This window comes from Anneissia japonica, unplaced genomic scaffold (assembly GCF_011630105.1).
Source record: "Anneissia japonica isolate Jap-2015-1 unplaced genomic scaffold, ASM1163010v1 scaffold287805_len679488_cov178, whole genome shotgun sequence".
NCBI classification, from domain to species: domain Eukaryota; kingdom Metazoa; phylum Echinodermata; class Crinoidea; order Comatulida; family Comatulidae; genus Anneissia; species Anneissia japonica.
Window position 1 is genome coordinate 666609 of NW_022720349.1, and position 13437 is coordinate 680045.

Here is a 13437-nt window from a genome sequence, read left to right on the forward strand (position 1 = left end):
TTATGTTGTTTCTGTGAGTATCCTACGTGAAAAGATATTTTTATCTGCCATTAAAGATCCTAGTTAATCGTTTTTCATATTATTAATTTATTTACATAACAAGAATATTATATTCTTGTTATAATAATGATTTACTATAAATATCGTTTAACATTTACGGAAATAAATGTTTTTTAATGAATGAATAATTAATGCACTTGACAACAACAACTAGGCATCATTTATTATTTTTAATAGTGTCTACCGCATATTTCTTCTTCAATTATATACAGATACTAAATAAAAGCTCCATTGTACAAGTATATTTATTCAGTTTGTTTTCAACGTAGTACTACAGATTGTTTTGAAAGCTTAATGCAGTCACTATAACAATATTCGAATTTCACAAATTTCGACTTCTGGAGGAATTCAAAATCCACCCACTCCTGTGTTGAACTCATTATTATTTCTTTATACAAGTATATATATATATACTGTCTCTTATACACATCTAGATGTGTATAAGAGACAGTGAAGGCACTTGGAGGCACTTTACACATATGCCTATAGCCCCCCTAACCAAAACTTCTGGATCCGCCCCTGCGATTGATTGATTGATCGTAACAGTTTCATCAGAATCAACTTGCTTTAAAATAACTACCAAAACAGTCATGTATAATAACTGTCAATTAATCTTTAATTTGATAATAATATATTATATAATGATTTTGGAAATTTGGGTTGGAGACCTGTGGCAGCTGCAGTCCAGTGCCACCCAACTTCTACAACATGAAACTGACAGATGCAAACATGTTTCTTATCTCACTTAACTCTCAATGTGAGGGTTGTTCAAGGATCAGACACCAATTTAAACTGGACTCTGGCCTGGTCTGAACTAGGGTCTTTAGCACAAGAAGCAGAAACAATAGGAAGCTTTCGATTTGTGCGACGACACAACAGAATCACTCATGCGTGACCATCCTACCTTCTCTGCATACGTAGATTTGGCCAAATCGCATTCCAGAATCTACTCGACGAGGTGACCTTAACGTTCTCGCATGCGTAGATGACTTTTAAAGACGTTATTACGTGCTACGTCCTACTGTCGTCATGCAATCAAAAGCTCCCTAATATCTCTCAGTTAACTGCTCAGCTCAATCTTTAGGCTCAGGTGTATTTATATCAGTCGTGCATATTTCATCAATATATTTTAAATTTGTATTATAGAAACTCTTGAAAATGTTGTGCGAGACACTTTCAATATACCAGGCAAGGATGATATTCGAATATGGAATGAACACATGACCCAATTTTTACGGCTTACACATAAAAATAGCACACTCCAAGCTGCAGGACTGTGTCACGGAATGGTAATTATATTGTGGCGCGGTCAAGCCAAATCAGTCGATTGTTGGAAATTCGGATTTTGAGATAATACAATATTATCATTTAGTAATGTGTTCTCTTTTACAATTGTGAAAAAAAAAATTGCAATCCGAGTTTTCATTATAAAGTTATTGAAGTTTAAAGATACCTACGTTTAGGAGAAACGTTCAAAATTTACCGACGCACTGAGACGCTAACAGCACGGAGACGTTTCTTGTTCCATGGGCTTAGACTGAATACCCAACCTAGCAATGGGGATAGCATTATACAGCGCTCTAGAAATTTGGCCTAAGTAATATAATAGAACACACAGATTTTCCTTTGTAACCCAAAACAGGTTTGAAAGTTATTTGAGTTTAAATTCAGCTGAAAACATTGGTGATACATTCGTATGTATGCCGATCAGCGATACTCGATAGGTAGTCTAAAACTTAGGCCTAATAACGTGAAGTTGAAGATGCTAAACATTTTGAAATTGCAAAATATTGTTAAATCATTGTTCACTGAATTGTTGGTACTTATAAAATTAATGAAACTACAAAAAATCAGAACAACTAGGCCTAGCTTTGCTCCAATGATGCCATTTTTCGATCTTTCTGTGGCATTGTGGGATCAAATCGTCACTGTGCGCATGTTCAGTATTACGTCATTATGTGAGTGACCAATCACATTATTTCAGCGTCATCGTCAAGGAAGAACAGAATTGTTCACACTATTTAAAATCGTTGTAATTGGTTTGATTTAAGTTGTATCATGACAATTGACCAATGACACGAAAGCCTATAAAATTCCCTTTACATTGGTACCAAATATGGAGCAATTCGCTTTCAAAATGGAGACATGCATAGTGTCAGAAACGTGCAACTAAACGGGTAAAAATGGACCAAGTTTTTGACATTTTCATTGACCTCCGTAAATTGTATAAAAAAATGTTCTTTTACCATTGAAAATTAGAAAAATGTCAATGTATATTGAATCTAATAGATGCCTTATTTTTAATAAAGTCATAAAATAAATTTCGAATTTTTTTTAATTTCCAACGTATAAAAGCTTTAGGCTTAAGTTTCTCCAGTTGAAGATCGCTGAAAAGCGACTGATTTGGCTTGACCGTGCCATATATACTGCATAAACTATAAACACTTCCTCACGCTTTCTATAACTGTTATGATTGAAGTCATGTACAGACTATCAAGTTTTGTGAGACAAAAACATGTGACATGCCTAAATATGGTCATGATGACATCACATCATGACCATATATAGGCACATCATGACTATATATGGGCATACAATAGTTATTTGATAGTCTGGACAGTGGATAATAAAAAGTATTGGATGGGTCTAGGTGAAAAAAAAAAAAATGTGTAGTGCAGAAACTGCGATAATTTACAACCACCAATGTGTCTGCTGTGCTTGGTGTTGTAGATCCTAACATTCCCAATTAAATGTCTTTTCTGTAGGACGTGTTCTGGAATTTATCATGGCAAGATGTAGCAGGGTCCCAAATTCTTGTGTTTTTTTACCCCCATCTCTTTCACCCTATAGTGTCTTCAAGGTTATTGCCACTGTTTATTCATATACAAAATTTCCACTTTGGTGACATAGCCATGCATCATGACATTCAATTTCTTTGTAAATTGTATGATCTCAAGTTGCGTAGTTTATTACTGGACACACTGTAAACAGTAAAACTGTAAACTGCACTTTAAGAGCAATTATCCTAAGCATTATACTTAAATGCTACCAATATGCTACATTTTGAGTATATCATTGGTTGCCAGTTCCGACACAAAATAACAAGTGAAACTTTTTAATATTTGTAGGTTTTGATTGTAGAACAGCAAAATGCTGATGGGTCCTGGACACTCGAAGCAACTCCAACAAGCCACTACACATCATCTTCTTCAACAAGCAATAGTAAGTCCTTCAAAATTATATTTAGTTTGCTTTGTATGCCTTAGTTCACAAAATTGAAGAAGTTAAGCAATAAAAGTGAAAATTAAATCCCATATAAAGCAATAATTTAACAAGACTAATAGGTAAACAAAATTAATAAATATACATACGTATTCATCTAAATTAGTAAATAGTACATTTAAAATTTTGAAATCCACATATTGTAGGTCTGAAGCAGCCGCAGTTGGTGGACTTTCAAAATAAGTTAAATTTGCCTTGTATGCCTTCAACCGCAATTACAGTTATAATAGAATGTGGATCTGGGTTGGTTTGGATTGGATTTATTCGGCTTAAGCACCAGGGATAACCCACAACAGTTTAAAGTAGACTTGTTTTCAGTGGGGTCCTTCTGTTAGTGGTTCGGCACAGAAGACCATACTCTACTCTTTAACATGTACTTGGGCCATATTAAACATGTGACCAATGTCTTGAACGTCTCATCTGATTTATTAAAACTTGCATTTCAGCCCTTCAGCTTAAACAGGAGAGCAGAGGAGAGAATTGAACCGGAGGCCAATAGATCTCCATGGTTCAGCACACGCACAGTAGTTACCACCAATACACACAGCTGAGCTGATTTGATATAGAATTTTTTAATTTCAGGCTTTAGGCTTTACTAAGTAGGTTGTTACTCTATTCTATCTAGAAAATAAACAAAAATTCTGCTTTATTTGTCAGTTTCTAGGAAACGAAAAAAAGAGATGGAGAATGATCCATTGAAAGTTGGAATTCCAAAGATAGAAGAAATTTGCAAACTGAATCTTCGGGGAAAGTGCACTAATGAGAGATGGTGCCAAAGACATCACTGTGATGTTCCTTATCAGTGGCAAGTTTTGAATAATGGAAGATGGGAAAGTGTGAATTCTATTAGAAATTGTAGTATGGAAAGTAAATTCTGTGATGTGAACAGTGAGGCAACTTTGTATTTTGATACCTGGTAAGTTTTGATTCTGCTACTAATCAGTCAGTCAGCTACTAATGTTTTTTTAATTTCAACTACTTCAAATCAAATCAAATCAAATTTTATTTTCGGATGAAACATAAAGACAAAGAGAGGTGGAAACCTGCCATCCAAGGATTGTCAAAAAGTTTAAGGTGAAAACTATCAAGTGACTCTCCAAACAGAATCCACACTAACAGAACAAAATCAAGCATAATAAAACTAATAATAATAATAATAACTAATAATAATATAAAGGAAGAGATGAGGCATTGGGCACTCTCTTACCCTAAAAACAGAAAACAAATATTTAGTCTCATACAAGCAACCACATTGCTCTCCCTTTTCTTTCTCTTATATGACTGGTCATATTGCTTCCCCCACATATCTGAATACTACTTTATTATGCACTGCCACTACACGACCTCACCCTATTACTCTACATGCCCTTAGAAAAAGAAGGGGTTCAAAGAGGCCATTTTTGTCAAGCGTGAGGAGCCTTCACTCAATCAAGGTGTTGGACTTGGCAGTAGTTTGTTTGGGAGTACAGTCCAGCTATAAAGAAAATCAAGTTTTCACTCATTTCCAGGCATCTACACTAGGTGTGCTATATCTTGAAATTGGTTCATGGGTTTCTTACGGTACAAATGCAATATTTTACCAATGGCTGCATTGAAACCTTGGCACACACAGTGCTCTGGTTTAAAATAATACTAAGCCCACCTGGCCAACTGACAGCATTTGTCCAGATTATTAACTTTTCTTTGACAAACAACTGTTGTATGCCCTCCATATATAGTCAGACTCATGATGTGCCTATATATGGTCATGATGTGCCTTTATATGGTCATGATGTGATGTCATCATGACCATATTGAGGCATGCCATATGTTTTTGTCAAATAATACTTGGACAGGGCTTTAGGATTCTTGATTGTAAATTTTCACAATAATATATACTATTTTTCAAAGGGGAGTTATGAAACTGTGCTATGATGACATGTCTATCTGTAACGCTGACTGTTCGTTGGTTATCAAGATACGGCGGTTGGAGGTGGGAGGCGAACCAGATATTTCCGACCCATACTTGATTCCTCATTGGTCATGGTATTGGAAGGATGAATGTGGTGCCTGGGTTGAATATGCGAAACAGGTAGTTACTGTACCAAAAACTACAAATAATAATTTTGACTATTATAGGAGTGTTGTGCCCTACCTGTGTGTCCCACCCTAATCACTTGTAGTATTTGGGAACGTACTGACTATTCAGTACAATAACGTGTTAGGTCGGGCAAAATGTCCCTCCTACTACTTACTGTATATCTATGCAAATAATAATTATAAAGTCTTCCATCTCAGAATGCTGTTCATGGTGCCAATTTATGTTTGCAAAAGTGGCCTTTTTTTATATATAATTTTATTCTTTTTTATGTTTTAAGTTATTTAAACAAATTCAACCAATGAGAAGGTCAGGGTCACCAACCACCACCACACTGTCATGTGCCCTAGGCTGTAAAAAAAATATTTTATTCCCACCCTCAATCAGCATAATGTTTTTTTTCCTTCATAAGCCTTCAAATTTAGTATACAGTATATAAAAAATATTTCTGTTCCTGTTTCAAATTATGTGATATACATCCTTCTTTTCAGAATACCAAAGGAAATGCAAGATCTGACTTTAATAGCTCAAATTTTGAAGCTTTGTTTGATGCATACAAAAACCACAATGGTAGTTCAGATGTCAAATTTAGGGCTGGAGATCAACAGTACATTTTGAACTTTAAATCTATGACCCAAAGCAATACTACACACCATACAGTCAAAGGTGTCCGTCGAAGACCATCCATGCACCTAACATCTGTTGATATGAAGAGATGCAGAGAAGAAAAACCTTGGTAAGATGGAAATCTTGTATTTCAATACTTCTGTACACAATCTAGAATTTAAAAATATTAAAAACAATGATAATGTATGCAATGGTATATTTGTTTATTGATTTGTAGAAATCTTAAAATATTATAGAAATATTATTAAGAATTTTTTTTCCTATGTGCGTAATTTCGTGAATGATGGTGGCTGTGATGATGATGAACGTAATTATCAATAATCAAAATACTTTTAAATGTCTTTGGATGATCATGGTAAATGTACAAATGATGTGGTGGGGATTATGAGTTGTGGGCAGTGGTTGAACCATCAAGGTGCAATATGCACTGCATACCTAAGAGAAAACTAAAAAAAAAAATATATTAATATTTATTTTTCTCTGTAGTATTTAGCAATTTTTAACCAAAATCTTCTGTACTACATTTCATTGGAATGGTTAAGTTTAATAATATTATTAGTTGTTCAATCTTCAGGCCTACTTTGGTATATAGGATATAGTCATGTAATCTTTTGTCTGAGTCATCATCATATCAGCTGCTTAGAATTTCTGCATGGTTGGTTTTTTCAACACCAGCCAATCACCTATTCAGTGAGTCAAGGGAAGTGTGAGGATACCTTCACCTGTAATTCCACCGGCCATGTCAGAGGCTGATTTGATTTCAAATTCAAAATGCTTATATATTTTCAGAATTCATAACATTTTGTACTGGACAAAATTGCACCGCGGGGAGGCTATGCTTTTACTGCGTAGCGTAAAAGGAGTAATACTAGTTATATCTTGAAAGTTAGTCTAAAAGTACTTCCTTATCATTACCCATATTACAACGTACAGGCTTTTAATAGGAAACGTTTTGATAAGAATCCACAAACATGCAGGCACGGTATAAAAAAAAAAAAGAGAACATCCGTTTGTGTTTGACCATAGATCAAACTTTTACCACTAGAAAACTTTTTCTCATTGACATCCCCTAGCATACATTACATGCTAGCATATAGCATGTAATATATACCTTACAATTTACCCTACAGTCCGCCACTGGTTATTGGGCTCATGATGGTGCTGTGGTAGATGGTTGATGTTGGTGGATGTGGTGTATGAATGATGACAATGACAGTGGCAGTGGTGTAGGAAGAGGGTGGTCTTGGTGAATTATGAAAGTGTTGATTTGGGTGAATGAGGATCAGAATGTTGATGATGGTACTAATAAATGATGGTGATGGTGGTCATGGTAGTGACCAAGTACATACAATTTTGAGCGGCAGTTTGGCGCAACAGTTGATGTTTGGGCTTTCAATAGTAAGGTCGGAAGTTCGAGTCTCCACTGCGCAGATTCGCTCGTGTCCTTGGGCAAGGCACTTTAGCTACATTGCTTCAGTCCACCCAGCTGTATCAACGGGTGCCAGCAAACTGCTGGGGACTAACCTGCGACGGACTAGTGTCCGTCCAGGGGGAGTACATCTCTCATCCGCTTCACACTACAGAAACTGGGGATAAGCTCCCGCCCTATGAGCCCCAGTGGCTCAGAAAGGATTTAGCAGTAGTTAGTACATACAATGTTGACAGCAAATATAAAAGTAATTTAATTTTTTTTTTTTTTTTAATTCACATTTGTGAATGTACATAATAATACTGTATAAAGGCATCTTTTTTCCTTTGATATTAACATTTTCCTTTGACATTAAAGATGTACTATATCAGTCATGAGGTAAAAAACTGAAAATTTTAATTTCGCATTTGAATTGCTTAATTTGTATATGAAAGTAAAGTTATTATACTTAAAATTAAAAATTTTATTTAAAAAAAAAACTCCCCCATTAATTTTCGGACAGTAGAATAATATCTTTTTTGTGTTCATTTGCTTTTAGTAATAAATTTAAGGAGTTTTGTAGTAAAATGTCTGTATTGGTGAAACTGCTTTTTTTTCAATCTGTTTCTTGTTGGAAGCCAGTATTTTATTTGATTTATGAGCTTATAAATTTAGTATGTATTTTCCTGTATTTTTGACATCTTTAAATCTTGCAATTTTACGTTATTTCCAGGCTAAGTAACATCAAATATCCAAAGACTTGGGATATGAGCATCCGAACAACATCATATCGACTTGTAACTCTATTTAAGAACGGAGAAGAATACAAGAATATAGAGAGCTTGTTTAAGAAGACCCTTAAAAGAGGAAATATCACAATAATCGAGCGGGTACAAAATGAGCTATGCTGGGAAGCATTTAAACGGTACAATATTTTAGTAGCACTTATTTTTTATTAATATGCTTACCAAAGAATAGTAAATATTGTGTGGCCGGTCTAGTCTTTGAGCTTTTCGTATGAAATTCTTTGTACGTATGCGTATGTAGACAAGGTTTGTTGTTAGTACTGAATTGATGACATGCAATTAATACTGGCCATTTTCATTAGTTATTTTAAGTTATAGCATATTCAACAGTTAATTTTAAATTTATTTTCTAATAATTCACATTGGGAATATATCTGCAATGTAATTTCCCTCTAATGCGATGAATAAAGTCTCCTTGACTCATTTCTGAGATAAAACAATACTCCACCCCCACTCAATATTGCAAGATATGGTTTTGTTTTTTTATGATAAAATGCCATTGTTGACCTAGAGATATCGTATGTACTGTATATTATAGTATTCCTCAGAGGTTTTTAATGTAAACACTGTAAACAATCCAAAATATTAGAATGCAAGCTCACGTAGAATCACGTTGGTCGACCACCATTGGCGCAAGAATTTAAGTAAAATCCTTGCTCTTCTACCCAGGATCATGGAATTGTGCAGCAAGCATCCTCCAAGCTACAACTAGTGGCCTCCCTTTTGGTTGCAAAGCCATTTACAGGCTTATGCTAGAGAATGACTAGCAATCTTAATCGAAATAATACCGCTATGTACAGTACAACCCAACCTTTGTGACACCCCTATTTAGAAGGGAACACTGATTTGGCTGCAAATTGAGGAAAAGAATAGGTGGCAAAGACAAGCCAAACCAGTTGCTCGTCGCAAATCATGTTTCAGAGATAATGCCAAAACATGCTGGAATGTCAAAATTTTTGAAATCTTTTTTGTTGCACTAAATTAACCTCTATATATTATGCTGTGCATTTATTTTCTTCATTTTCAATGTTAAAACAACATTTTTTTACGATTTGGTAATGATTTATGCCTGAGAAATGCCTGAAATCATAAACTTTAAAGGTTTTCTCAAATATTGTTCTTTAAAGCGCTGTATGTTTAAACTCTTGTAACTTCATAACAAACTGTCAGATTTAATTGATTTTTTAACCGTTCTATGGCTCTTATTTTACTGTTTAACCCCTGTATTAATAACTAAAAATCAATTTTTGTGACCAGTGACTGGTTTGGCTTGTCTTTTCCACATATCTTTTAACACCACAGTCAACCCCTATTCAGGGGACACCCCTATTAAGGGGACACTTTGTTTTGTCCCAAAGGTGTGCCTTTAATAGAGGTTTAACCCAGCAGTATTAACCCAGCATATTGTTATTTACAAATATAATTTTGGAAATTAGCTGAAATTAATTTAATTTAATCCGTTTGCCTAATTTATGTAATAAAAACAAATTATCTTTGATTTTTTTTCTCAAAAGGCAACAAGAAGTTATGATGAAAAAAAATTCCTTTCAACCAGTCGAAGAGCGTCAACTCTTCCATGGGACTACCAAAATAAATATTGAAGATATTTGTCGAGATAATTTCGATTTTCGGTTGAGTGGAACGCGATGTGGTGCTGCTTTTGGTGATGGTGCTTACTTCTCAAGATGCGCGAGTTATTCTGATTCGTATGCAATGGCCGACAGTGACGAAGTGAAGAGGATGTTTGTAGCACGAGTTCTGGTTGGTAGCTACACCTCAGGTGAAATAAACATGCGCAGACCACCATATAAAGACCCTTCAAATAAATCTTTAGGGATGTTTGATTCCTGTGTTGACAATGTACAAACTCCAAGTATTTTTGTAGTTTTTGACAATACCAGAGTGTATCCAGAATACTTGATTACATATTCAATCATAAGTATCCCATCTAGTATTTAGTATTTAGTGGTAACAGTGGGTGTGTTTACTTTATTCTATTTAGTTTATTATATTCTATGTATTATGTTTATTCTCCTTGCACAAAATTTAGTCTCTCAAGGCCAGTCCAGAAGTTTTAATGCTCTCCTTAAAAAGTGTTATTCTATGTGTTTTAATTAGTAACCGTATTTTAAGGTTTGGAAATTTAACTAAACATAATCACAGTAAAATTCTCGAGGATCTTGAAATCGGCCTGTCAAGTCATTGGACCCGAAATTGACAGCATTGATGATATCTATAATAAATCATTATTAAATGCCTTGCACACCCTACAATGTATCATGAATGCACATTTAACAGGTTTGGTCGCCTACACCCTAAAATCAGTACTAATAGATTAAGAAATTCATTCACTCACAACTTAGTATATATCTACAATGCTGCTTTGAGAGACAATTATCCTTTTGCAATAACTTTTTTGGGGTGGATGCAGGATTTGGCGGTAGGGGGTGCGTGAGAATCCACACCACCTCAGCCCCACCATGGTTGGGCTGAGGTTAGAAATTTTTGAGAATATGAACCTCAATAAATTGCACTCTCATACTTTTAAAATCTTACTGGTACTATATTTTCAATGATTTTCAAATAATATTTTAAAAATACAATACAATTATTTTTCTTAATACAATTCGCACCGTTCCACACCACCCCCCCCCCACTTTTTTTACATCTGCCTCAGCTTTTGTACAGTTACCTCATCTTGTATATAATATATTTATCTTTTTTTTGTCATTTGTACTAAAGTTTTGTATAATAGAATCAGGAAAACAAATTTTACTTGTAAGTGTTTATAAAGTGAGGAACCTTGTATCTTGTATTTGTATATCTAAATTATCTTGCCATACAGTATTATGCAATTTTTCATATTTTTATGGATATGTTTTATAGTTTTAAATGTTATATTTTTCAACCAACTGTGTGCTACTGCAGTTATAGGTGTTAAAATATGGTGGACTTTAATCTGAACTAAAAAATACCAACTATGAAAAAGATTACTGTCTGAATTAAGAACAGTTCTTGTGTTGTTTTAATTCTAAATTACTATCAGTAATCAGGTATTGTCAGTATCATATGAACAGTTCTGTATAGACAGTATTATTGTATTCTACTATATTGTTATTATTTTCAATAGTATTACTTTTTGATATAAACAACATTGGGGGTCAGGGGTCCTTCCCCCCTCCCCACACCTTGAAAAAAAAATTCTCTGTGTACCAGTACACACATAGGCCTAATTACTGTAATAAGAATGAGAAAAAAATTACCTGACTGTTTACAAAAGGGGAAAACCTTAAATTTTTATTAAAAGACACTTCAGAAGTCGGGAAAAATTTCTCGCCACCTAAGAACCAAAATTTTCCCGGGGAGGATTCCCGACCCCCGTTTTGGGGTTCATCGATTTATTGAAAGAAGAATATGTATGCAGCGATTTAATTTTTGTTATGTACTGTACATACACACATTAGTAGGGCTGCTAGTATTTACAGTAATAAGAATGAGAAGTTTAACTGACCGTTTTCAAGCGGAGAAAAGGTATTAAATTTAAAGAAATTGAAAGTTATTAAAAGACCTCAGAAGTCGGGAAAGCTCATTTCCTGCCATCTAGTGATCAAATTTTTCCCTGGGAGGACCCCCGGACCGCTCTTCCTCTTTGGGGTTATCAATTCATGGAAAAAAGAATACGTAAGCAACTCAATTTTTTTTAATGTACGTATACAAATAAATAGGCCTATTTACTGTAATAAGAATGAGAAAGTTTACTTGACCATTTCGAGAGGGGGAAACCTTAGATTTTGAAGAACTTAGAAGTCATTAAAAGACACCACAGAAGTCGGAAAAGCTCATTTCCTGCCATCTAGTGATCAGAATTTTCCCAGGGAGACACCCTATTATTCATGGGAAAAAGAATATGTAGCTACTCAGTTTTTTTAATGTACGTATACATACACACATAAATAGGCCTATTTACTGTAATAAGAATGAGAAAGTTTACCTGACCATTTTCAAGAGGGGGAAAATCTTGAATTTTAAGGAACTCAAAAGTCATTAAAAGAGACACCTCTGAAGTCTGGAAAGCTCATTTCCCGCCATCTAAGAATCAATCATTTCGCGGGGGAGGACTACTGGACCTCCCTGTTTTTCGGCGTTTTATGAAAAAAAGTCTGACACCCCCCCACCCTAAATGTAAACCTCGATCCGCCCCTGAGACAACAAGAATTGTAAGTATTAACGAGTATAAATGAATACTTTTCAAAATACTAGATATTGATACAAAACTATACAATACATCACTATATTTTTAAGCATGTGTTTAACCTTAAGTGTTTTAAGAAATGTAATTTAATCATTTTTAAGAATTGAAATCACTTATGATTGGATATTGTTAAATTATGTATGGTATTTATACAAATATATTATGAAATATAATGAAGATAATCTGTAAGCTTACAATTGTAAATCCCCAGGTAAGTGGCAATCCCTTTCACAAGACAAACATACACACATGTAACTTCTCCATAAGAGACCAAAGAACACAGAATTAAATGGAACGTCCGCCCTCTCTAGAATGGAGGAAAATTTATTTCATAGAGTGGAAAATCTAATGAAAGCAAACGAACCAGAGTTATCCCAGATATAATAAGAATACTAGAGCACTAACTGCAATGTATTCGATGTTCGAAATACGCAGAACTGTGTGTGTGTGTGTGTGTGTGTGTGTGCTCAATTTACTCAGAAAGTTCAGTTTAGCTAGTACCCGTATGTTAAACTCAGCGTTGCGGTGGATGGGAGTAATGTACACGATTTTAATTTTCATTCCTTTATTTTTCAATAAGATGCTCCACTTAGCCTTTTTTTGGCTACGATAGTTTAATAATTTGTTATCATCATTACTAATTATCATTAATGAAATAATAGTGAGTCAGAGGGCTTATTTAAGGCAATAATTTATACTAAGCATGAAGGCGGCGCTTTCGTACGGCAGCCATCTTGGATGGTACACATACATAACTCTGCATTGCTTCACCATCTTGTCAGCACTCTAGTTGTTTAATAGCTCTATGATCTAACCACCAATCCAAAGCCAATAGCGCCGCCGCCGCTAGGATGGAGAAAAATTGCTCTCATGGACGCCCTCATGGGGCGTTTAACTATTTCGCGAACTGGTTGAAGTGCGACTT

At 34.7% G+C, this 13437-nt stretch overlaps 1 protein-coding gene across 1 annotated transcript in view; it reads left to right on the forward strand.

Annotated features, from left to right (window-relative positions):
- Positions 1 to 10593, forward strand: part of LOC117111327 (protein mono-ADP-ribosyltransferase PARP12-like) — a 19393-nt gene extending 8800 nt beyond the window's left edge. The window contains exons 4-10 of the mRNA XM_033254261.1: positions 1207 to 1349; positions 3189 to 3282; positions 4000 to 4258; positions 5233 to 5413; positions 5911 to 6155; positions 8188 to 8379; positions 9775 to 10593. Of these exons, the coding sequence (XP_033110152.1) occupies positions 1207 to 1349; positions 3189 to 3282; positions 4000 to 4258; positions 5233 to 5413; positions 5911 to 6155; positions 8188 to 8379; positions 9775 to 10219 (1559 nt within the window). The 3' untranslated portion in view covers positions 10220 to 10593. The remainder of the gene's footprint in view (positions 1 to 1206; positions 1350 to 3188; positions 3283 to 3999; positions 4259 to 5232; positions 5414 to 5910; positions 6156 to 8187; positions 8380 to 9774) is intronic.
- The last annotated feature ends 2844 nt before the right edge of the window (positions 10594 to 13437 follow it).